This window comes from Ptychodera flava, chromosome 1, assembly GCF_041260155.1.
Source record: "Ptychodera flava strain L36383 chromosome 1, AS_Pfla_20210202, whole genome shotgun sequence".
Taxonomy (NCBI): domain Eukaryota; kingdom Metazoa; phylum Hemichordata; class Enteropneusta; family Ptychoderidae; genus Ptychodera; species Ptychodera flava.
This window is the reverse complement of record NC_091928.1, coordinates 7,463,362-7,490,166: the sequence shown is the minus strand read 5'-3', so window position 1 is coordinate 7,490,166 and position 26,805 is coordinate 7,463,362. Positions and strand designations below refer to the sequence as shown.

General features: G+C 37.7%; 1 protein-coding gene across 1 annotated transcript; it reads left to right on the top strand.

Annotated features, from left to right (window-relative positions):
• Positions 1 to 3,699: 3,699 nt before the first annotated feature.
• Positions 3,700 to 23,324, top strand: LOC139129345 (arylsulfatase B-like). The gene is made up of 17 exons (XM_070694981.1): positions 3,700 to 3,836; positions 5,474 to 5,585; positions 5,942 to 5,993; positions 6,362 to 6,465; positions 6,986 to 7,092; positions 8,209 to 8,279; positions 9,904 to 10,005; positions 10,597 to 10,660; positions 10,796 to 10,893; positions 11,259 to 11,401; positions 13,123 to 13,181; positions 13,903 to 14,020; positions 14,691 to 14,734; positions 15,574 to 15,666; positions 16,325 to 16,474; positions 21,941 to 21,979; positions 22,520 to 23,324. Exons 1-17 carry the CDS (start codon positions 3,731 to 3,733, stop codon positions 22,567 to 22,569), a joined length of 1,512 nt encoding a protein of 503 aa, XP_070551082.1. The 5' UTR covers positions 3,700 to 3,730; the 3' UTR covers positions 22,570 to 23,324.
• Positions 23,325 to 26,805: the final 3,481 nt, after the last annotated feature.

The following is a 26,805-nucleotide window of genomic DNA, read 5'->3' as shown; positions in this document are numbered from 1 at the left end:
CAAGCCTCGCCCGTTAATTTGGCTTTCCTCGAGCCCGCGCCCACAAATAAACGTTAATGGTCAGAGCGGAGTCTGTTATTTCCATTATATTATCAGCGAACCCAAGAAAACCGTCAAAATTTCCGAAAATTTCAGGAGCGAACGACAACTTGGCCCCAGAAACTGAGCAATACGTGACGCACTGTCACGCGCGCTGTAAAATATTGGCCAATCCGGAGATATTTTCAGAAAAAAAGTATCTCATCTTGACCTACAAGTGCTCCATTTTATTTTTGATTGATTATGATTTACGTTTGAGGTGTAACGTTACGATATTTTGACTTTTTGATCTTATTATTCATATTCACGGGCATGTAAACAAACCATTATTGTGTATTTGTGGGCAGTCACGTGGTTCAGCTCGACCAATCAAAATGCGACTGGGCAGGGCATGGTAATATAATTTCCATTATACTCCTGCCTTTAATGATAGCTGTTTGGTCTCGATGTTTTATGGATCGAGAACTTCAGAGATTCATATGGCAATACATCTGCTTGCTGCTTGTAATTAGAGTTTAATTAATAGTGAGATTGAACGCCAATTTTGTAGATAGAGTGTGTCTTTATTTGGTTTGGGAAGAAGTGTAATAACTGCGTGTCTCTGAGTATTGGAAAGTTTGCAAACTGTATAGGCGTAATTTAAAGTGTTTACCATGTGGGGTCCTAATTTATTCTAAAATGCTAGGTAAAATTCTGGGGGGAATCCGTCACTACCTGGGGTTTTATTTTGGCGATAACTTTGATGCTTCGAATGCTTTCCTTTTCTGTAAGTTTTCCTTCGCATTGTTCAATATTATTTTGTTTTAATATTGGCATGTTGTCAGGATTAAAAAGGGGTTGCATCTGTTCATCTATAACAGGATTTGTTTGTTGTGTGCAGTTATTTGTAGAGCTGTTTAATTTTTGCTAATATTATCTCAGTATTTTCGGACATACTGTTCCAAATCACATTTATTTTCTAAAGACTTGTTTGCGCACAGTTTTGAAAAAACGGCTGTAACTGATAATTTTGTGTACACCAAAGTTTTGAATAGGATCGAAATTCTTAAATTTGTTAAAAATGTACACCTTCTCTCTAAACATGGACGTTTCAAATAGGGTTTTACACATTTAAATATTTTGACATGAACTATATGCCGGACATAGGAATGTCGGAACATTGGATTTGTATAGTCGGGCCCCATACTTTCGTCTGTTGTAAGGATGATCGGACCACTAAATGTTTTACCAACAATTTTTGTTATTTTATTAAGCCTTATATGTGAGGATGAGAAAACGATAAAAAATCTGTATGTCACCTGATTGATTTGGCAGCTAGAAGGATTTGAAGTACACCCACTTTATCCCCTTGGAATGATAGAAATTATTATCTCCGGTAAGCGTTGCCCAACCCGATGTATTTACTTTCAGTTCCTTTCTTGATATGCTGCAATTGTTTATTTACATTTGAACCACATTGAATAACAAATGAAAGTTTAAGCTATTTTTCAGCTGAAAATGCGCATACGAATTTAAATTATCACTTCTCAGGCCTTCCAAAACAAAAGTTAAAGCTGTTGCAAATTTAAAAGTAATGATTACACCTCATCCATACTTTGTAGAATTATTCAGATTTTCAATCCAACAATTCTGTTTGAGTTTGTTTTAAAACTGGTGTCAGTCCAACTACAGTAACAGGTACTAGGTGGCAATGAAACTTGGTCTACAGAACCAGGTACTTGTACACCCTGCAACAAATGTCGAGCATGTCCCCTCATGCTGAAAACAAAACAAAATTCAATAACCAACCAACTCACTGGAAAATCTCAACTTCTTGTCGGACATGTTACATGTAATACACGCAATATCATCTACGTCATTATCTGTGATAAGTGTAACAAATTATACATAGGCGAAACGAAACGTGAACTCCGTACTAGAATTAATGAACATTTATACAGTATCAGAACTCATAAACATACTCTAGTAGCCCAACACTTTCATGAACCCGGGCACAACATCAATAATGTTCGCTTCTCTAGTCTTTGCAAAGTGTATTCAAAAGCAGATAAAATAAGAAACCAGCTTGAACTTCATTTGATTCATAAGCTTGGTACTCTGTCACCCAAAGGCATCAATAAAAAGGACTGGTAAAATAGTACACTTCCTATAGGTTTTCACATCCGTTTCACCTACAGCTAGGGAGTCCTTTCCTCTATCTGTAAGTTGTTTGTTCTGAGGAGCCCTCCTTTCATTGTATTTCGCGCCATTGGCTTTGTACGATCCGGCCGGGCAACATCGCTACTTTTAGACTGAGTGTTCACTCGTCTTGTGTTTGTAAATTCAAAACTTTTTCTTCTCGTGTGTACAGATTGATTTTTAGCTATATTTCCCTTTATAAACTAACAACTCAGTTGTTCTAATAGTTTTTAAATGGTTTTACGCCAGTGCTGCTCATTTTCATTTTTACTAGTCCCATATTTACTGTAATTTTTTTGTTTTTTAGATTCCTGGTGAAGATTCCCTGTGTGGAATCGAAACGTCGAAGTTTTAGAAATAAACTCTTCTTTGGAACAGAGTCTTGTTTTTATCCGCTCAATTCTGTTTATTTTCACATAAATTATTGTTCAGATATTGCACAATATATCCATCAAATAAACATATTGGGTCACAAGCCTATTTACAATGCTACATCGCTCAACATCCCCCCCTCCCCTATGTGAAATGGGAAAAAATCACAATTTGATGACAAATATACCCCTTTCAATTATTTTGTGGGATTTTAAAATACTTTGCGAATATATCGACATTCAAACATTTAAAACTTACAACTCGAAGGTAATATAATGACCATTCAATCATCACTAACAATGTCCGCTTTCATTCCAAAAGTTCTGACAATAAGTTGTATGAAGATAGGTTTCCATCAAAACCACGGTGTAATTTTTACAGTGAGCACGGTTCCATACAGTGGACGTAGCAAGTGACTCGATCACCCTTATTAACCTTTATCACTTCTTAAAAGTGCGACATATTTATTACAAAGTAGAGATTCTACGTTATATACCACTGCATATTCGTAACTCAAAATCGTTTTGATTTTGTGACGAGCGTCGAAAACTTCAACAGAACCGCATCGGCAGCTGCCATGTGCGAAGCGTGTGCCGGGATAAGATCAGCAGGGGATAAAAGCGGCAATGTGCCGATACACGTTTTGTGGACCATCTAGTGCATCACACAGGAATAACCCGAGATATCCGATAGCGTCACGAGACGTATCTAGAATTTCGAGAGCAACTTAGGGATGCCTACATAAATGCTGAAGACATATGGATGGGAGTTACTCAATCAAAATAGGTTATGTCAATGTATTGATAATCAAGCTAGGACCTATAATCTTTAAAGCGCCTTAAGAGTTGTCGGGCCCAGAGAAGACGACTTAGTATAGTACGCGTTTGATTTGATTCAGTTGAAAAGATGACGTTAAAGAAACAACGGCAGACGTGCCATAGAATATTTAGTACACATACAACAATAATGAGTCAGTGAATTCAATGGCCAAGACCTCGCACTACATCAACCTTCAATGAACAAAGAAAGAGAAGTCAGCACGGGCTAAACAGGTTACAGTAGGTCACGTGACCGTCCGAGTCTCGCTTACACGCACATTCACGTAAACATTTCCAGATAGCCGACTAGTCCATCGGCAGACATGGATAACACGTTGGCTCTCTTATCCATTCTTTTGGCTGTGTGTGGTGTCGTCCACGCTCAGACTGAACGTCCGCATATTCTGTTCATACTAGCAGATGATCTTGGTAAGTTTATTTACACTTATATATTCGAAACTGCTACATAAAAGAGAACGTTGCAATGTTCATGAAATCCCCAACTGCAGTGAACACACATTACCTCTGATAAGAGCCGTGGGGGCCTACACCGTTAAGTCTTATGAGTTTTCGTGTTTTCGTAGCATCTTCTGCACCGATTGAAATTTCTGAAACAGTCGTCAGTTTAGGCTTATCTGAAATCTTTTTAAGTCAGTAAACTCTTCTCATTCATTCGACTCCTTGAACACGTTCAAAATCATTCCCTTAAGAAAAAAACAAGAAAAGGAAAAATAGGGAAATTATACCGGCTTTTGGTCTGCGTTACGTCATTAACGAGATACATATTAGCATAGCGCTTTGAATTCTGGCGTTAAATAGCTAGCAAGGTTCAGCGGGTGTCTATGTTACCCGCTCTTTGCGATTAACGAATTCACACGCCATTTCGAGTGAAGACCAACTTGTTATTCTTAGTTTCAATGGTGGGTGGAGTTATCAAAAGTCCATTACTTGATTTACTTTGTTTGGTCGTTTGTTTGACTCAGTACTCACTGAAGGTTCCCTATGATTCACGTGCGGATCACCCCCAACTACGAGTACGATGACCCTGGCGCGCCAAGGCGTCTCGAGTGTCAATAACATATTCCTTTATGTACTTGCAAAACGTAACTTCCGTTAACCTTTGATTAGGTCGTATGGGTAAAGCGTCGTGTGATTGTCAAATAAAACATCGTCAGTTCACTTAATTAGCCATTCTGTGATATCGCTATTGATCAAAATGATACAGAGGAAATATCAAACATTGATAGTCGTCTGTCCAATACGGGAACTTGTATTGTTTAATGAGTGCACGTTTTCACGGTGAAGGGTGTGTAAACAATCGTTTGATGTGTGGATAACAAACAGAAGTATGTGCAAAATATGTACAATTTGATCATAGCTCAATAGAGACTGGGACTGCTTAGAGACTTACACTGGTTAGAATATACAATATGGTAAAAGTTTGGTTGGTCAGTTTCTCTATCAACGTTAATGTCATTGATGAATGCAAAACATATATGACTGAAGTTGGAATCCAAGAGTAAACGACACAGTATGAAAACACGATAATACTTACGGATAGGCATGGACTATAGCCTGTATTTTAGCTGAATATTGCTCATACAGGGGAATAGAGTTAAGAAACCATTGCTTGTATTCAGCAAGCCTGTATTCATGTGGATTCATGTGAATTCACGTCTATTATTATCATTGTATAATACTTGAAATGTATTAAGTGTGAATTTATCTGTATTGTTGCATATTGATGCAGTGAAACGAATAGGGAAACCAAACTTCCTAGTCCGACACAAGCAGGTGCAATGCAGTGTATGAGTCGCGATGCCATACATGACAAAAGATCTGATTTTCAAAACATTTGCAATGCAAACGCCGACTCAACTCTTGTGAACCACAAGACCATTTGAATATACTTAACTAGTGCACTAGTTTTATTACGAATGAGCGGAGCTAAAACGAATAATAGCTTCAAAGGAAACAGTGCTTGTTATTAAAGTAAGCGTTAGCCTAATTTCTAAGTCAAAATTAATCACTGTAGTTTATTTTATGGCTTAAAATCTAATTTTCAGGATGGAGTGATATCGGTTACAACAATCCATACGTCATCACACCGACCCTGGATACGCTGGCACAAGATGGCGTCATCTTCAACCAGTCTTACGCGCTACCTGCATGTACACCGTGAGCAATAAGATTATTTCATTTTACACTGATCTAATTGAATAATTCTGAGGGGATTTCATTTTAAGCATTCACAAAAACAAAACGCCAGTGAAAAGTTCATTTACACATAGTTCGGGTGGAGGGACTGTGATTTACGCAATAGCTTCAAAATATTACTGAATAGCAGTCCGTACAAGTAACAGACAAAGTATTTCAAAAATGTGTGTCATTCTCAGATTACCCACCTTTATCATTGTTTACCTTACTCATTGAGTTCGTCGGCATGCCAGTCAGTCTGCCAGTCAGCCATCTGGCCAGGCAACTAATCATTCATTAAAACATTGATACTAATGTTCTTCTTCTGTTTTGTCAAGGTCACGGGCATCTCTCATGACCGGATATTTCGCCTATCGCACTGGATTACAGGTACTATTGACCGTTGTGTTCTTGGAAGTTTGTCATCATGAATGTTTGATTTTTAGATATTAAACCTTTTAGGCCCGTCATGTAGAGGCGGAAGAAATGGAGCATCCGTGTCCCATTCGACCAAATTATTCAAAGACTAGATTTGTCAGATCGAAAGACGCTGGAGGCGAGTCTCTTTCTTGTGTCTAGACAGCTCAAATCTCAAATTTCAATCATCTATCATTCTTCGATATATAAAACAGGTCAACCTATACCAGTTACAATAATTCATGTCACTACAAAACTGTAAGATACATTGAACACGGGAACTGTGAGATAGCCTGGTGTAGCCAGGCAAAGGACCGACACTGTCTCTGCTTTTCCAACAGCATGACGTGTTGGTGAAAAACAGACCAACCGGTTTACCCTTACATTTCACAATCCTGCCACAGAAACTGAAGGAGCAGGGATATTCTACGTATATGGTGGGAAAGTAAGTGTAACACATGTTACAATATCAATATTTCCGGTACGCGGAAAGGAAAGAACGCAGAGAAAAGAGAATCAGACATAGACAAAGGTGGTCTGAGAGAACGAAAATTGGACGTTACGACGACATTGAGTAAAATACGTTTTCAATCAAAGGGGAAAAAAGAGTTTACCAACACATGAACGTATGAGTTTTTAACTGTACTATTTGAATGTTAGGAACAATAGTTTGAACCCTCTGTAAGATTTTCCTTGATTTTGATCTACTATTAGTAAGGTTTTTTCTTTTCTAAAGTAGATAGAATCTAAAATATCAATCAGGCCTTACTTGTGTAAGATATACAACAGCATTATCGACAAATGCAATTCTGTTGAGGACTAATATTTAGTTGTCAAAAATAATACTGAGTATTACAGACATACAGGTCGTGTCGACTCGTAAATGCACCGTGCCTATACTGACAGGTAAAAAATACATCCAAAGACACACATGCTTTCAGATAATACACTCCGACCCCTTGCAGGTGGCATTTGGGCTTTTGTAAAGATGAGTATACACCGAATGGAAGAGGCTTTGATCACTTCTACGGTTTCTACACTGCAGCTGGTGACTACTACACCCATACAACTGGTCAGTACTTGTGACTATATATATCATGGTTAATTGCAATGTAATTACTTGACATTAAGTTTAATTGGTTTAATTTTTATAGCATGATTATGGTAGTAATACTAAGTATATATTTTTTATGATTACATTGCCAAAGAATTGTTTTCTGTCCGGCGATATCTATTTGCTAAGCAGTCATCATCGTAAAATAATTGGAGTATGATTTGTAAAAAATGCTGGCTGCCATTGTTGTTTTGTCAAGGTTATCCGTATAGTCATCTTAACCATAGAGAAACATGGGTAGAGTGGCAACGGGTATTATTTAAGGCGTGAAGCGGTTACGTAACCCATCCATGTTCGCCTCGCCTCAGGTTGCTCTCGCCTCTCTTTCCGAAGAGTGCCGACCATGAATCCTTCGGTAATTGTCGGATTTTCGCCAATTGTTAAGCGAAAGTATGTTCGGCAAAGTTTGTGTTGTTGTTGTTGTTGTTGGTGCTGAGCAGAATTGACGTGCTGGCGAAAACGGGAGTGTTTTGAGCTTCAGGAAAATGAGTTTTACCGTTTTAAAAATTCCTCTCATATTTTATGAATATATAATGAGTGTGTTTGAACCAAATTTGAAAGTCTTTTATCGATACTGTCTGGTTTTACTCAATGGTTTACGGTCAGTCATACCGTCTTTTACACTTGCGTCAAGGAAGGACATGTTTATGAAACTGCTGGCGTGTTATGTTTTGATTGGCGTGAAGCAGTGTTTCTGGCCTGAGAGCTCACAAAATAACTATGGTTGCTACGCGACTGGCAGTACGATGCCATCTCGTCGTATTTTTGGCATATTCTCGTGTAATTATCAACCACAAACAAAGCCTCCAAAATGTTTAACACCTTTGAAGCTCATTTTAATATGAAAAGCCAATAGTCTACCGAGACGACCATGGAACAAAAGGCATGCAAGTGTTGCCACTCTGTTTATGTTTCTCTGTGTCTTAGCGTCATAGTTAGTAAGTGCGTCATTGACAACTTCATATCACCAAGGTAACCATTATCATCCTTGCTACCTCATTCTTTATGTTGTATCCGAATGTGGCTCAAAAATACGACTCAACATAACACAGTCATTGTTATAACATCATGTAGGTCCGAAAAACTTCTTAGATTTAAGAGAAGACTTTACGCCGGATAGAGATCAGGGTGGCGTCTATTCATCGGTAGGTTTTTGCAAAATTTATTTTCTTTCCGAGTCTTATCTTATATTACTCATACTCAATTCTTATTTTACAGTAATTCTTCGCTTGCAGCATAATTCGCATTTCGCTTTCAATCAATTTCTGATGCCAATGCTAAACATTACCAGAGAGAATATGGTGTGCCAAAGTACAATTTTAAAAGAGGTTCACAGTAAAACATACACCACTAGTTGGGGACATACTTTCTTTAATGTGTGATGTCACATGTCACATCAGGTGTACCCCAAGGGTCTATTTTGGGTCCGCTCCTTTTTGTACTTTATATCAATGACATGTCTGAATGCATGAACCATGCAAATTTATCGTTGTATGCTGACGATTCCAAGTTATTTATGGCCATTACTGATATGTCCGATTGCGTCAAACTACAACAAGATATCAACCAGGTTGTGAAGTGGACGAGCAAATGGAAGTTGTCATTAAATGTTAAAAAATGTTCATGTATTTCATTCACTTTGAAAAAAAAAGTCAAAATATTTCCTTACAGATGTGCTAAGCAAACTATCTTGACTCGCACCAACTTTGTAAAAGACCTTGGTGTATTTTTAACAAGTAAACTTAACTGGAGTATGCACATTAACCATGTTGTTTCAAAGGCTTTTAAAATGCTTGGATTTATCAAGCGTTCTTGTAAATATTTTAATAGCATCAAAGTTTTAAAAACTTTGTATGTCTCCTACGTCAGAAGCCACGTTGAATACTGCTCACCCATCTGGTCCCCTCATCAATTATATTTAATAAAGAAATTAGAAAGAGTCAAAATAAAATTTATCAAGTATCTTTGTTTCCGTTCATCGATGGCTTACTCAAGGGCTCTGTATAGTAACCTATGTTATGAATTTCGCCTTCCCACATTGGAGAACAGGCGAAAATTTTTAGACACTCTTTTTCTTTATAAAATCCTTCACTCAGTTTATAGTGTACCAGATGTTCTTGCACAGATTCATTTTAACGTTCCTGCTTTTACATTGCGTCGTGCTATTCTTTTTAGATCAGTGTCAGCACGTACGAATATCTTGAAACATTCATTTTTATCACTATCTCAGACATATTTTAATTCTATCTGTAACAAGCAAAATTTAGATATTTTTAATAACTTCAGTAATTTTCGTCATTGATTATGTAAGATCCTTTTTTCTGAATAATTACTTTTATCTGGATGTATTTCTGTGTATCTTTTGCTTTATTGCTGTTTTTTTGTTTTTTCTTATGTGAATTCTCCTGTCTGTTTGTTTACGTTGTAACTGTTATAAAATTTTCGTTTTGTGTTATATTTTTATTTTCAAACGAACCTGTTATTGGGGCAACCTGTTGGTTCGAGATTAAATAAAAAAAAAAAAAAAATCACTTGCCGATGAGCTGTGAGAAGGATATCTGTACAGAGTTGCAAATTTCTGCGAAAAAATGGACGAAGCACACGTGTTGTCGTATACAGTCTTAATCGACCATAGGAAATTGTCCGTTCCAAAGACCTGTAGCCACAGTGGCACTTGATTTGTAGTGCCATTGAAAACATGCACATCGTCTGTCGAATTGTCTGCTTCAAGAAAATGTTGACAAAGTGTATATCACTCTGACCTTACAGGACCTTTTCTCTGAGAAAGCTGCCAACTATGTAGCCAATCATGACACGAGTAAGCCGTTGTTTATGTACTACTCTTTGCAAAGCGTGCACGGACCACTGCAGGTATGTTGCTAATGTTCTGTCATGTTTATGTTTCACACGATCAGTTCCTAAAGAAGTATAATAACTTCGTTTTTACACACGGTGAGCTTATTATCTTACCCTAAACGACAGTTGCACCTTTTCATGAAGTGAATTCACTATTAAGTTTTTTTCGTTGACTATTGTTTCTTGTTTTACTTCACCCGGCATGTCAGAGACATACATTTTAGAGCTTACAACTACTAGCAGTTGAAATCTTCCAGACCTAGCAGATCGTGTGAGCCGTCGCGGAAGTATGATATGTGAACACACCCTCTCACGAACAGTTCAGTTCACCAAAACCATGCCCTACGCTTACTTAATGTCAGGGACTTCAGGCGTACCAGCATGCATGCCCAAAAAGCGAGGGAAGAGTTTTACTGTCAGCTTAAGCGACCTCAAAAATGCTGGAAATACACATGAACTGTGTCTATATAGTTTCTCACTATGATAAACAGGCGATCAATATTTCGCTTCTATAATTACTTCTTATCAATCTTTACGTTAACTTCAAACATCATTCTACTACAGTGTGTAAATTATGTTTATTTATTTGGTTGTCACATATTTCAGGTGCCTGAGAAGTACCTTGATAAGTATTTGTTTGTGAAGAATCTGGGAAGAAGAACTAAACTAGGTAATAAAGGTCATCTATGTTTCTTGTAACGCTGCCTTGTCGTTTATAAAAAAGTTTGACCTTCTTAAGCATTTCGGTAGAAATTCAATACGTTCATAAATCGTTCTATTTGTTTCCCTTTTGCAATTATCTCAGGCATGATAACAGCAATGGACGATTCTGTGGCTGTTCTAGTCGAGGCATTCAAGGAACATGGACTATGGAACAACACATTGCTGATATTCCAGTCAGATGTATGTACCTGTAGAGGGAGGAAAACGGGTTTTACGAACAGACAGGCATAAATGGAGAAAGATCTGCGATTTTACAGAATAAATGCCTATTTACCAAGTTCAGTCAACTAACTTATCTTGTGTTTAATAGAAAGCATACAACTCACATATGTGTTTGTATAAAACTCACTATTAAAACGGACGGAGAAACCAACAAAGTCTTTTAGATACTAAAATATATTCGTCGCAAAATATGTTTCATTCGCGCATTCAAAGACCTAAATTACACATAGCGACCAATGAAGAATTGCGCTTTCTTTTTACGACGTCTGAAAGTGGAAGTCATGAACCAATAACTAAAGTGGTTAATATGATTTTTTTCTCAGAATGGAGGGCCGGCAAACGAAAATAACTTCGGTAACAACTGGCCACTGCGTGGTTCCAAGAAGACCCTTTGGGAAGGCGGCACACGGGTTGTCACTTTCGCTCATGGTCCAATGCTGGAGAAGACTGGCTATGTCAATAATGAGTGAGTAGCGTTGTAGATACTCTGTATGTCAAAATAGTTGCCATGATTCAAAGGTTGATATAAGGCCGGATTCTATATTGAAAGTTAATGTAATAAGGACTAGATAACGTTTTTCTCTCTACAGTAATTTATTTTTGTTATTCTTGTCTCGTGTAAGTGAGTTATCTTGTAGAATGATCTTGATCTTACAAAAGAATAATGTCAGTGTGAGCACTTTTACTATCAAACATCACGAGACCGTTAAATTTAACTATAATCGCAAAAAAAATATATTTACAAACTGACGATTGCTAAATCTGAATGTGTAAGCTCAAAAAAGTATTGTGAAAAGTTTGATGGATTCATTGTGCACCTTTCAAACAATTGCTTCAAGGATTCTATCGGGCGTAATGTGAAACCAGCATTACGTTATACACGTGATAATAAAAAACAGTTATTGTGACATTCAAACAATATGCCTTCAAGAAACAAAGATTTTTCTTTTTTGGCCTTTTGAACCGCGAGAAAGTAATATGTTTTTGTGGGTAAGTGTGTTTCGGGTAGTGTGCGCCACAAAAAGCTTTGCTAAATCGTTCGTAAAGGAATCTTTGGAACATTTCCTTTCCAATTTGTTTGGTCACCAGGAAAATGTAACAGATTACCGCAAATTGCCGCCATACCAGTGTTTTAAACTATTATTTGACAAAATAATATTGTTAGATATTGACATTGTTGATTTTTGATGTTATTGTAATATACTTAGAGGTTATTACCCAATATCGCCTGTTCCTGTGCCGTATCAGCATGAGTGTCATTTGTGCTGGCATCGAGTGTCTGAAGCAGCACAAATGACACGAATGCTGATACGACACAAGGAACAGCCGATATTGGGTAATAACCGATTTATCATATACCCATGCCCATCATTTTACTAATAGTACGACAAACCTCAAATTTTGAGGCTTTACTTTATTACGCCTTGCGCGTAAATATCGGAATATTTATGTGAAGAGGCTTCATTCATAAAGTATAAGGTAAAGTCAACATCAACGCGCGACATCGCTGCAAGTCATCCATGAACCCCGAGAAGAAAGACACCGGGATTAAAAAGGGACCTTTTAAGGTGCAATATGCTATTACAATTGTAAGCGATCAAAAACTGTCCTCAACTTTACATCTATCCTGATTTCGATCGCGCTCGATCGTCGCACGGCACGGAGCTCGCGCGGAGAGGGACCGCTATTTTGGGGGTTTTTTTACCCTAAGAGTTGTCATGTCAACAGTCGTCGCGCGCGTCATCGCTGTCACGCCACGCGCTCACTGCCTGTTCGGGGTAGACCGTCTATAGTGTAGGCGCCGTGTTTTTGCTGGAGCTTGGCCAAAAAAATACGAGAACTGTAACAGGAAAACCATGAGAAAATATAAAAAGACTCAACATGTTGTTTCCGTATTTGGCAACCAGAAATACCCGTGTTCCTCGCAGCCCTTCAAGTTTTTACGTCGGCGACATCGCTTCTCAGGCGGGGAGTGGCAGCCATTTTGTTCGTTTACATTGTTTACAAACAAACTGCTAAGGTAGTATGGGAAAATTACAAAACCGATGACGTTTATTGTGCATATCTCAACGTTTACCGTGAAATATCACGGCTGATATTTTACAGTGAACATCACTAGGATGAAGCAATATGGCCATGGGTATATGATAATAATGACTATTATCTTTATTTGCTGTGATCTTTCAGAATGATGCATATTGTAGACTGGTTCCCGACTTTGGTCAACTTAACCGGTGGTGAATCAGGTAAATAAAAGTCCAAAGTTCTTATTTGCATAACCATCGTATACTTCAGACCACGCCTGAAAGTGAGCTTACTGTAAAGAAATGCATAAGCTTATTCTTTGTTGTTTCGATCTTCAGTTTCACATTAGTGTGTTTGTCCGTTTAAGGGGGACACTGAACATAACACGTTTTATTCGCTCAAAATCACTCTTTGCAAAGGATTAATTCACTTTTCAGTGATTTTTAACGAAAGATATTAAAATTGGTAGAATTCATCTTCTAGCATAACAAACAGTCGTACGTTTGATGAGAAAGTATTGTAAATATACGCAAATGTTTCCAAATCACCCGATTTCTTTACTTCTTTTCCTCCTCCTGTTTGTAACATTTCAAACGAAGCAACCGATGACTTTTGTGCAAAAATTAGTAAAACTAATAAAACTGTTAAGTGATTTGTCAACAAAAGATTACAATATTGGTAGGTTTCACCTTTAAACATGACAGACCGTCCTTCGTTTTTGAAATTCCATGCAAAAAACATGAAGTTTTGAGTTTTGCTCATAACGATTTAATTACGCTTTAAAGATTAGTCTTTCATTCTTTACCTGGCCGTTGTTTTTCTACATAAACCCTGGTTTTATCTTTCAGATATTTCGCATATTGTAGATAGATCCCTCGCAATTTTGACAGTACTCAAGCGACACTGTGAAGCCTTTCATCACTAATTTCTATTTCGTTTCAGATTCAGACATGGACGGTCTCAATTTATGGGACACAATATCCAAAGGTGACCCTTCACCTCGTACGGAATTTGTTTACAATATTGACGAAGAAGATGATATTCCACGTCAAGCCATTCGGTAAGTTTTCACTTGGTATCACACGTCCCGTCACCTACTGAGTTAATTAAATAAAATGAAATTTTCATCCTCCTAAAGGTCTTGGAATAGAAACGATAACATCATATGAAAATGGTCTCAAAGTCGAAATCAGATTTTTCCTAAGCCACTTTGGCTCATTTGCGCTTCAAACTGAGGTTTTCGAACAGTAATCTATATGTTTTTGGTGATTTTTAAATATATGTGGATGGTTTCACCTATATTTATGTTCACAGTTATTGACAATTTGTGTCAGTAAGTTTCCCTTTACATTTTGTGATTTTTAAATTTTAGTAAAAAACTGATACGTTCTTTTCATAAAATGGTAATTGCTGGACTGCGCCAGAAATTTCTGTACTTTGTATATTCTATGACCGATGGAAAGGTTTCACGATCCTTAACTTGCTCGAGATCAACTTCTAATTATGTAGCCTTCAAAGGATGCGACTCTCGATGTAAGAGCTTGAAGCAGTGCCTTCGTACAACTATTTAATTCTTCCCATTTAAACGTGGCTTAATATTACGAGAAAGGAAGGGGATCAAGTATTAACTTTATCTTAAATTTTCATCTTCATCTGGCGACGACAATGCAGCTGAAATCTTTTACTCTCCGTATTCATTCTTTAAAATGAGTTTATTGATTAAATTTCAGGGTGGGAGACTACAAATTGATTCATGGAAAGGCTGGCAATCCAAGTAAGTTAACGTATTTGACTATAAAGCTCCACATTGCTAAAATTCGATGAATGCATTATACGTCACATAACGTTTTAACATATAGTCAATATAAGTTGTGCTATAATCCTATGACTTTATTTTGATTTTAAAGCTTTTTTTCAATTACTATTAAAATAGCATTCAGCATCGTCCACAAATTTTTAAATTACCACGTCAGGTAAATTTAAGAAATGACATCCGTCGATAGGCGTCACCAGCACTGCTACATAGAGCAAATTGTCACAAATTGAAGTATACCAGACTACGGCGGGTGTTTTATAATTGCATTGAATGAACAATTTTGTGACTGGCGTTTTAAATTAGATTTTGCAGCCTGCAAAGGAGAAAGCCAAATAGACTAAAATATTTCTACATGAATAAGTGTTCGGGCTGCGATATAAGTTAATAGATGCCAGAGCTTAACTTTTGCAAACTATTGGATTTTGTACGCATGGAGCCGCAAGCATAGTCTTTTTTGCTTCCGTTGAATTCATTGCAATTCTACGATCATTTATCAATGATAAGCTATATGAAGCGACAATTTACAATTGCAGCTTTACAATTCACAATTTTGTTTGAGTACATTTGACTTATACATACAAACGCTTTGTATCCTGGCCGGTGAAATGTACTCCTGGCCTTAAATGACTGTCAGAGACCGTTCTTTAAAAATATGGTTTAAAATAAGTTTGAGAAAAGATCGAGTAAAAATTTAAGTCTTTCATTTTCTAGACGCGAAATACCTTGATGGGTGGTTTTGTTGATGGAAGGCTGGATAAGTTTTGCTGCGTCTTTGACGAATGTATTTCTGTTTTAAGGTCACTGGGTACCTCCTCCAGAAAACTACTGCCTTGGAGAAGCAGAGAATGGTCGTATCTTTAAGAATTACACAAGGCTTTTTAACCTAAAAGGTAGGAGTTTACACTCCAATATATGACTATCACTACTAAGAACGTGCATTAATTATCAATAATATCGAAAAAATCTGGCAGAAATAGATTTAATCGAAAACAACTCGACTTGCTTTGCATGTCTTAGGAATTATTTTGCTGTGCTATTTGTGTCGACAGGAAATAGACCATTATCATTGTTGAATCTTTGGGAAAACACAAACAATAGCTCGATTTTCGTCTTCTTGCATTTCTTATAGATGTGCGCTGCGCTCTAAGGCTGCTCTCTAAGTTTTTTAACAATACTAATAATTTGTAAAATCTGCTTACGGCTCCAGTAGCTGTATTTAATCACCTACTTTCCTTCATTTACGTTCTGTTCAGAAGATAGAGTTTCTTGTTCTAACCTACAAGACGTACCGAAACCCCAACTTGTCAGTGTAGCGGTTAGGTGTTTAACGTTCAATGTTATTGTTGACAAATAAATGTTAGTCCAAGCGAGAATTCATGTTTTCAACAAGTGCATTGTATACCGTACGCCATGAATATTTTATTTCAGAAAACCTGCGGGAAAACAGAAAGAAAATTTCCTTGTCGACCACAACAAAAATAATGTCACTTTGAATTTGTCATTAATTTGTCACAACTTAACTCTTCTCTAATGTAATTGTATTCATAGATGACCCTACCGAACGAAACGATCTCAGCAAGGCGATGCCGAAGAAAGTGGAAGAAATGTTAGCCCGGCTTGAAGAACTGAAAGAGAAGACCTACCCTGTGTTACACGCCCCTGCTCTGAATAAAGAGTCATCACCTGCACGTTTTGGTGGTGTGTACTCACCCGGTTGGTGCTAGCATAAACGAAGCTTGCGAGGCACGGCTATCCCGAATTCCTTGTCGCGAGATTACAATACGCGGCAGCTAAAAGTGCAGCATATGTCGCTCTATATTTATGTAGCTTTGTTTGGAAGGTATTATTCTCATGCAGTGTTTAAAGGTTTGCAGCTGGTAGAGTGAAATGAATGGTAATTTATATGTTGCCCGACAAGGGACTTCTTTGTCGAGGAAGGGTGACTATTAGCCTGACGGCTGAGGCGCAAATGGTCTCCCGCTTCCATGATATATAGTCCCTTGTTTGGGCTTTAGTATGTTGACTTCATGGCCCGCCTACATATATACTTTTCGTTCCAAAAGTTTAGGTCTATGTGTAATGACCATTTTATACCCGTACTCCCCCGAAAGACAAAAAAATCAACACATCAAATGTCACTTTAGGGAGCCGTCATTATTTACGGCCTGGGGATCGAATGAATCTCAGGGGGGTCACTCAAAAATTTAAAGTTACAAGGGGGTTTGCTCAAAATGTGGTGAGAAAGGAGGTGTTACTCAATTTTTAGTGCAAAATGAATTGAAATACCTCTCAGATTGCACCATTTCACAAATCAGTTTCTCAAACATTACGATGATAGAGGGGGACACCCCTCTCATGCTCTTCCCTTGGAGTGTTCTAACAGTTTTATGTCAGTAGTAAAATACAATTCGGGAAAACTCTGAGCTTGCAACAGACTGCACTAGTGCACACATCAATTGCTTTAAATTTTCCAAGCAAGAGAGGGGACAACCTCCTCTGACATAGTCCCCCCTAGCCTATTGGGTGTTCTCCCTCCTGTCTTTTTTTCAAATTCTGCCTTGTCAGATATCTTAGTGAAAACCCTGTCATGATACCCATCCAAAGTAAAAAATACTATATGGTTGGATACTTGTAATGTAGCGTGAGCCTTTTATATCTACAATTTGTTGTGACTTTGAATTTCATTTTGTTGGTTTAACCCTTTTCAAACGTCATAAGATAACCCATGATAATATAGCAGGGTACATCATACTTTGAAAGGTCTTACACGACAATTTTTACTCCACACTGATTTAGACGTGGTGGCTATGGCTTATTTGGGCCAAATGGGCCATTCCAACCACGTCAATTAAAATTCATTAGTTTACTTTTCTTGCTTAGGCACACACTTTATCGATGGAAATCTGGGATGGCCATTACATCAAGTTGACAACCCCAACATGTGGACAGCGAGAACACTCTCTGCATGGAGCTAAGTCTTTGTAAGACAGTTGCGATTCCGAATAAAGCAAGACAAATTTGTTGGTTTCACTAATTTCCCTACAATTACAACACTAACGTTCATCAAACAGGGAAAACTATGCAGACCTAGCAAAGCCGTGTGTAATGACATTCGAAACACAGGGAGCATGCAATGACCAAGATATTTCTCAATGCTTGCCGTAAAGCATGGAGGTACCAGCTCCGCTCCTGGCTCCATGACTAAGCATGGAGCTAGAAGAGAACTTTTTACCTCCTTGGACTGACGTATGCGTGACCTAAATATAAAGTCACGGAGGTTACTGTTAAAGTAATTTTCTGCCACGGTGTCAACCGATGTGCGATGGTCAACTCTTAGCCCTACGGCCGGTATGAGTCAAGAGTGCTCGGCTATGAATACGCAGTAGCCGTGTTATAGCCCTGCCACGCAGAGCTGATTGTGTAAACGGCAAAGAAATAGCCGAGGCCCTTCTTTTATTGTAAATGTGGTCTTTGGTCCCTGTGTATGGTGAGATGTGTTCGTCCACAGTGTTTCCCTCTATTGTAGTGCAGGGTAACATAGTGAACGGAACATGTACACAAAGGTCCACACAGCATCGTACCTATATTGGTGCATCATAAAACATGAGAATTTTTTTCTCTCTTTAGAGAGGGATTGAATGCATATAATTAGCACCTAGTTAAAGCTTAAGCATTTCCTCTAGACTAGTATTAACAATCCATGTAAGCACAGACCTTGTCCATGATGTAGGGGACATCATAGTTTTTCACTCCACGGATCCACTATGTGGATTGGTGGAACACCATGGAATTTAGTTTCCTATATTCGGCCCAAACACGTCTGTTGCAAATTTTATTGTAATTTTATCTTTTTCGAACTGATATGACCGTCACCAACTTGAACAATTTGATGCCGATGTGGCAGTTCCACCCCACCCCACCAACATCCCCGACGGCTGCTCTCTATTCTCGCTCGGAACATCCGGATTTTAGCGTGACGATTGAGTCATTTGATGCGTCACGTCACGGTGAAAACATATGAACGAGGTTCGGATTTTTCGACTGCTATACTTTACAATGTATTTAAAGTTTTAATGAAGATGAATGTTCAGTTCTCATGTATGTTACACAAATTATGTATCGTTTGCTGTCTTGTAGCATCTGATCGAAATCCTCCGCTATTTTAGAACCCACTGAGAAGGAACTCGGCACATGGCGTCTCAAATGAAACTTTATAGTAGCCTAACAGCTTTTTGAAGTATAGTTTAGAACGTAGACAGTAGAGAGGGACTTCCCCCTCTACTGTCTTTGTTTAGACATACTATTATATAGGCAACATGACGTCTGACCAGATACAAATTACAATTGCTAAAAATGGTAATTACAAATGCTAAAAACAGCCATTTTATCCAATCACATACGCGCTTTGTGAAAGGTGTCAAAACATTGGGCTGATCTAACATTTGTAGATAAACATCGAGAACAATAAACATGATTGGAACTAATTTGGGATAATTGGACGGTGAAGTTTAATCTACAAATGTTATCTCATCTGCTTTCCTTTTTATATTACACACTTGTTTTTAGGAGTAATATTTGCAATATCTCAATATTCAGCTATATGGTACCCAACACTTTTGAGAAATTCGCAAAATATGAAAATCCAACTATCCCAAATTAGTTCCAATCGTATGTATTATGCAAGTGTTAGAATCTAAAGCTGGCCATTTTGTGTGGGGGAAAAGTTGGAATGTGCTATTGCTGTATTTTTAAATTTTACAAACACATGTATTGATATATGAATTTTTCTCGGGGGGTCAGGCAAAATTTCTGTGTTAGAGAGGGGTTACTAAAATTCATCAGTGTTGGCATGGAGTATACTCGAAATTTCCGTTTCCGATGAAATCCCTCTGACCCCCCCCCCCCCCGGCTATAAATAATCACGGCTCCCTTAGTATAACTAAACCATCTATGCGGTTTATCGAGTTTTGGCATACTTATTACTGTATTTCCAATGTAAAACATGTATATTTTATTAATAAAATCCCGAAACTGTCAGGCTAAATGGTTGTATTTTTGTCACTTCAGTCAAGTGATGACTATGCGGCCTACTATGACATCAGCATGTTGCCGTTGAATCTTTAGGGTGTGCGATGTTTTTGAGGCATGGAATACATTTAAAATTATTTTTTGTAGAAGTTTGCAACTGCACTGTCCGGAGAACGTATGTAGAGAAATAAAGATAACATCTTTGTAAGAAACTGATATAGCATAACAATACAAAAGTCGTGTCAGATAATAGAAAAGTGGAACGTTTAATGATGATACTTGAAAAAGAAATGGTAACATCGATTATTTACAAAAAATTGCATAATGACTTTGACAAACCATTGTGTCGGACAACATAAAATTAGATCTGTCGGAGGCGTAAGGTATTTAGTTATTATGCACAATGTTAAAGAAGTTTGGCTACGTAGTAAAAGCTATTGTTAGCAATGTTGGTTACAAAGAGAAAAATGCGCATTGCTCGTTCTAATAAACCCAAAAATAAACTCCGAATTACGCATAACTATCATCCCATGACAGTACAAATCGCATTTGAAAGCGCTCTACGTTAATTTAAGAACAGCTATGGTGCAAGTCTTGACATCGTTATTTTTACAAGTATTGTGCAGCAATTCTACTGAGTCGTTTTTACGATTATAGATCTGTCGAGTAAGGTAAACACCGTCTACATAATTACTGACTGAAATTGTTTTACTGCCAGCTGAGGTGAGGAGTCTCGAAATTCCTTTGCTTTTCAATAATTGCCTATGGTGATTTTAATAAACAAAATATCGTTCTTAACAATCCAAATACTGGTCAATTTTGGTAAACCTTATCACTTTGAGTCAAGCGTCTCGATTTTAGATCGCTTGTGAAATCGAAACCAATCATTAAAATGACTGCGTTTTAACAAATTAATATTACAAAAATGCTAAGTGTGCAGTTTACCTTCACGGTAACATTGCCAAAAGAACCTCTAATCGACGTTTACAAGGTGTTTGCATCACTGTAGTATGACCCATTGAAAACAATGACGGTAAAATGCATGTTCACAGTTGCAAAAAATTTCCGATTTTCTAAAAGAAGCATACATTGTGCAAACTCCAGGTCCGATTGTGTACTGTTTGACTTGTAGGAGAGAGAGCAATCCTCTTGGCCCCTGATCTTAAGTTTACACGAAAGTGTTACAAAAACAAAGTCATCGAGCTGAAAATCTCGATCACACCCAAATGTCACATGAAAAACCTATTAGGTTGTAAAAACATCACAGGGGATGTTTATTTTATTAAGTTTGTTGGTTATGAGGGTAACAACATACGTTTGTTGCCCGAGGGCCTGAAAGTCGCTTCTGAACAGTCGGTTTCATAAGGCCGCAGGCAGATAGAAACACATTGGCTTGGAGGACTCTCGTGCCCTTAAGAAACCGTATGCTGTTACCAAAAATGGCCAATCAATATGTGTACTTCATTAAACTGTCTCGCCGAAAGATCTTGAAATTTCTCAGCTTTCGTCACTAGTCTTGGTCGCAGACAACACTGCAGTCTGTTTGCAGATTCCAGAATGTGAACATCCGTAGATGGAACTTTTACCCAGTCAATAGTTTTCACGATCTGTTTACCAGTTAAGGTATGGAAAATGTTGACCGGTAACTTGCTGTTTGCCTTTATCAACGTCAAAATGACACATGCTCATTTAAAATCTGCCTTGATTCGTTACATGGAATGTGTGATGTTTGGGTTAATACACGCGTGCAAAGCGCAATTTAAAGTTACTAGTTCAAGAAACTGTTAATATATTGGTCAAAACTTTACACGACTGATATATGATAAAGTTTAAAAGCACCATCTACGCATGCGCCCATTCTGGAACAAATAAAATGGAATAGCGACGTTTTCGTCTGCAGTCAAGACAAATAGTGGAGGTATTTCTCCATTTTAAGCGAGAAAATTGGATTGGTTTAGGGAAAAGCATACGTTTGTTTTCCCTCAAGCCAGGGAGACCCCCTAAAACAGTATGTTTTACTATTCCAGCAGCCTAAAAAACAGACTGCTTTGGGGCGCCTCTCATGGCTTCGAAGAGCATAAGAATACCGGTTCGCTCATGGCAATGAATATTCTGTGTCATTTCTTCTCAAAACAGGCTTGTGGAATCTCTTGATAGCAATCTTGCCGATATTAGGTAAGCTCAAGAGAATAAAGTTTCTTGCATTTTGTAAATTAATCTTAAATGTAAAAAGGCAGCTAAACGATTCATTTTTTGCACTGTAAAATCTTAATTAATTGCAGGCTAGCATCGTATTTCGTATTTCATAAAATTAAAGTAATGCGGCTACATTTAATTGCCTTTCTGTACAAGCTTTTGTTTGCTTTGGTGATGATGTTGAATCGGGTGCCATCTCGTCGGAGATTTGGCTTTATTTTTAAATCTACTATTCCGGACACTTAATGCGATGGATGTAGTCCTTTTATAAGTAGTATGTTGCTTAACTTGCACAATTTGCTTTATTGAAGTGTACGTCAACTCTAATTGTCTGAAAGGTATATAATTGATCCGGAAACGATTCAATTTGCATGCTTAAATATATAGAAGTCGATAAGTCGCCACTAGATCATGCCATAGGAATAGCTGCAGATCACGAACTACTTCGTCAGTCCCTTTGCTTCGACTTAGCCTGTTTTGGAAAATCGTCCGTCATTGTTCATTTGATATACCCCATAGGCGTCGAAGTTCTGTATGGCGAAAACCTATTGTCTGATACCTGTCAATGACAAACGTCACAGGAGTGACCGTAGCTGCGTCGTAACTGGTGACATGGTGAATGGCATTAAACGAAACAGGCACCACGATGAATTCGGCATCTTAACTTTGCAGCATGATGAAGTTCCTGAAAATCTGCTACCACGATATTCTGTATTGTTTTGAAAATTTTAGCACGCCACCGTTCATTCCGTCCACATTTGTGATAACATCCCTTTTATCGGAGACCGCACTCATTATAACGATGGATGCAACTTCCCATTGGCATTCTCTCAACAGTACAGGTGAAACATTTTTCGGTTTCTTAAGTCAAACATGTTTTTCTCAGGCTTTACGGGCGTTTGGGGTTGATTAAATATATATCATAAAATTTTCGATCGTCGAAAAACTAAGACAGTGAAAATAGTTCTTTAAGAGCCGTAATATGAGCCCCCCAAGTTGAAGATTAGAAAAAGAAAACTAATTTTAAAGTTTGGAAGACCGACTATCTGTCCCTTAGGCCGTGTTTTCAACTGTAACATGGTTCTTCTGTAGGTCTACTGTTTTTAAAATATTTGAAATTCTAATTTCACCGCTTTTTTTATCTCACTTTGTAATTTCTTAATGAATGACTGAATGAATGGTGTATAGCATGATAAAGTATGAAATTTCAAAACCCGCACTTGACGAATTCTAGATACGTTGCATCCGTTAAGAAATCACTAACTCATCACGTGTTCAATGTTAATCTAATGTGTGACACGAGGAATAAAATGTCAACTGAACCATTCCAGTATGCATTTCTTTTTATTCTTTAAAGCGGAAAATAATTTCTCGCCTAAGCATTTAGTGTCTGAATCAAAAACCTTGGCTTCACTGTAACTAAAGCACTCAAATTTCTGAAAGTGTACATATCTGAGATTTTCGAGTAAAACAACTTCCGCAAAAGTACATTTTCGACGTTATCTGCGATGAGAAATTCCATAAAAGTAAACAGAATCTAGATATTCTTACCCTTGAAATTCCAGTGCTTGTTAGAGGATACAGACCCAGTTTTGGTCCAAATCGTGTTTACATGTGAATGCCACGAGTCCCCAAGAATACAGGCTTGCTGAATACAAGCAATAGATTCTTGACACTTGGGAAATTTGACTCATCATAACTTGTCTTCTGAAAGTGTTGTTTTTTGGTGTGGTACAACGCAACCTTACCATTAACATGAAGCACGGGTTTCGCTTGGATATCTCTGACAGACCGTATGTTTCATACTTTCCCTTTCATACTTTTTGTAAACCCCATCTCTTTTTGTGTAACTTAAGAACCTTTTAAGACCAAGCCAGTCTTCCATTTAAGAAAATGTAGTAGTTTATAAAAATCGTTGGGTTTGGCATCTGAACTTTGCAACTGATGTACCCTGTTAACAATCAGATAACAAGTCCGAGGTGATTAAATAGTTCAGTCATTTAGCCGAAATGCCTGCGAGTGTAAGAGCGTCGGGGAGTGTCATTACGCGTCTATTTGGCTTGAAACTGTTACTTCCACGGTCAAATATGTTGTCGCTCAAGCTACATGGCTATAATTACAGCAATATAGTAATACATTTGAGACACTGTATAATGGCTTTTGTTTTCCCAAAAATGAATGTAAAAGATTTCAAATATATTAAACAATCACATTGCAGAAAATATAAATGTCCCCCTGAATATTTTACTCTCAAATTACTTGTAATTGAGAGGCTCACAAAACAAAGAATTTACATTTTATAACCTTCGAACTTCTGTATGCATTAACAATTCTCAACCGACTCTATGATGAGCATTTGTGTCGTTCCTTTTGGGACATCGTCAACATTGAACTTGCCGATTTAGGCGGGCGGGAAGAAAATGAGCGTGAAGACGGGTACACAGTTACTGCTGATATTGACGATGGTATTTGGCACTGACCAGTAGTCGAGCAAAGATAAGGCTCTGATTATGCCAAGAGAAAGCATAAGTTACGTTTAGCTTTGATATTACATGCACAGCGGTTGTATGAACATAAAAACCAATGTAAATAGTATAATTCAAAAGCCTCGACTATGGTGTTGCTCTAAACTTCAACGTGTGAATATGTTCTTCCGCTGTCAAACTCCGTGTTTTCTCACTCACTCACACTGTAAAATGTTTGAATCACGAAATGGCAGAATTGAAATTTATCATTCGTTTATGAAAGAGTGAATTGGATGAAAAGACAACTTAAAATCCTTTCTCCTGTGCTTTACACTTAACAATTGTTTAGTGTATATTAATTTCTCACTGATAGCGGATTGGCGATCGCGAAGGCGCGAATATACAGGATCAAAGAGCGCAATTTTCGTACAAAGTAACGTTTCCTTATCAGTTTAAAAGTATATTATGGAAGGGAATTAATTGTAAGTAGTTAGAATATTTGGTCTTTGGGATGAATCTTGTTTTTCCTACAAAACATCTTGTTTTTTTCTACAAAACATCTTGTTTTTTAACACAGGGAACTCCCTCTTACGCACATGCGCGGGAGTTCCCTGACCTATATACGAACTCACGCGCAGCAGGGAAATTCCCTGCTGAGTCAGGCCTGGACTTGCGCAATACAGTAGCTATGACTCACTATCAGTACATCTGTCGGATCATTTGTTAGATAGATTCCGACTGTGCTGCAGCTCTGTACAGCTCCTTAAGGGGTTCCAGTGCCCGTTCCAGTGCTGATTTTTGTCTTCTGGATGTAAGTATATACTCGTTTTCTAGTTGTGTGAATTTGTTTTTCCTACGCCTATCGGAACGAGATTTTCACCTATTTTAGTCCCTACCGGAACACTGTTGCGCAATACCTTTTCCAGTAGGGACTTTACAGGACTTTCGCAATACCGCTTTCGCAATACCCTTCCAGTTGCTTAGCAACTTGTCACGTGGTTTCAGAGGTCTGAAAGTCTACAGTTTTCAGAAACATTTTCTACAGAATTTTTTCTGAACGACTCTAGTTAACTTGTTCACCCGATAGATAAAATTTTAGTAATTTCCTCTGAACTTAAAATATGTCGGAAGACCATTACTTCAAACAAAATGAGTCGTTTCAGATGAATGGTACTGATATCTAAAGTGTTCACTCTTTTATCTCTACGTACAAATGTAGTTCCTAAGTCATTCTCTACTCTATTCCCACCAACAAAACATTCAATACTCATTTCATTGCGATCTTTATCAATACTTATGATAATATCACAAGTTGTTCTGTTATCTGTTTTCATAGCATAATATCCAACCAAATCGTCAAACTCGTCTCCAGTAGCTAACTTTACACATCTAATGAGAACTGTACCATGTTGAAGTATTTTCATATTATCAGTCATCTGTTGATTTACTGTCTGTAAAGTGAGAACAGCTGCCTCATCACCGACACTTTTAAGACCCAGTTTCTTTAAAGTTGTGTCCCAAAATAATCTTACTGGAACTCCGCTAGCTGTATACGAGCAATAATTCTCCCCCTCGTTTATCCACCTTCTTAGTGTATTATCTGCCTTCATTATTGTATTAAGAGGACTAATTTTAAGGTGAATCGGTATACCAAGAAGTGCAATGTATGGATTCGTAGGAGTAAGCCAACTACGAAAATCTAACAACTTGTACTTGTTAACATTGCTATCGAAATAAATAACATTTGGAGTTCCTGGCAGTTCAGTAACTCCACCCGCAATTTCACTACCCAATATATCTAAGATGTTACGTGGTACGTTATAAGGTCTGAATTTCTGACTAACCGAATCCCACGTCAGAGCAAAAGGAGTTGGATCGTTTGAAGCCTTTGTAGCGTCAATTACGGTTTCATCAATGTCTGTAAGTTCAGAAAATTCTACAGCATGCTCGTGGGAGGGTGGCACCGCGGCATTGGCTAAAACGAAATATTTTTCGCGGTCCTTGTAACGAAGGACGTAATCCTTATTATGATTAGCAGCCATCTTAGTATTATTGTTAACTTTAACATCACTCAGATCTTCAAGCTCAAGATTTTGCATACGAATTGTACCTAGACCGAAGCCACTTGGATCAGACATAATTATGCTATATACAGTGAAAATTAAAATAATACCTTGTAATATACACAATCATGGCTTCAGCTATAGGAATGACAGTTCTCGGTGCTGTATTAAATGCAACGGCATTTACAGGAGGAAATATTATCGGACAAAAGCTTTCGGGGAATGGTGACGCTCTTATTGAAGAAAAGGTCCGACATGATAAAGCATTAGAAAAATT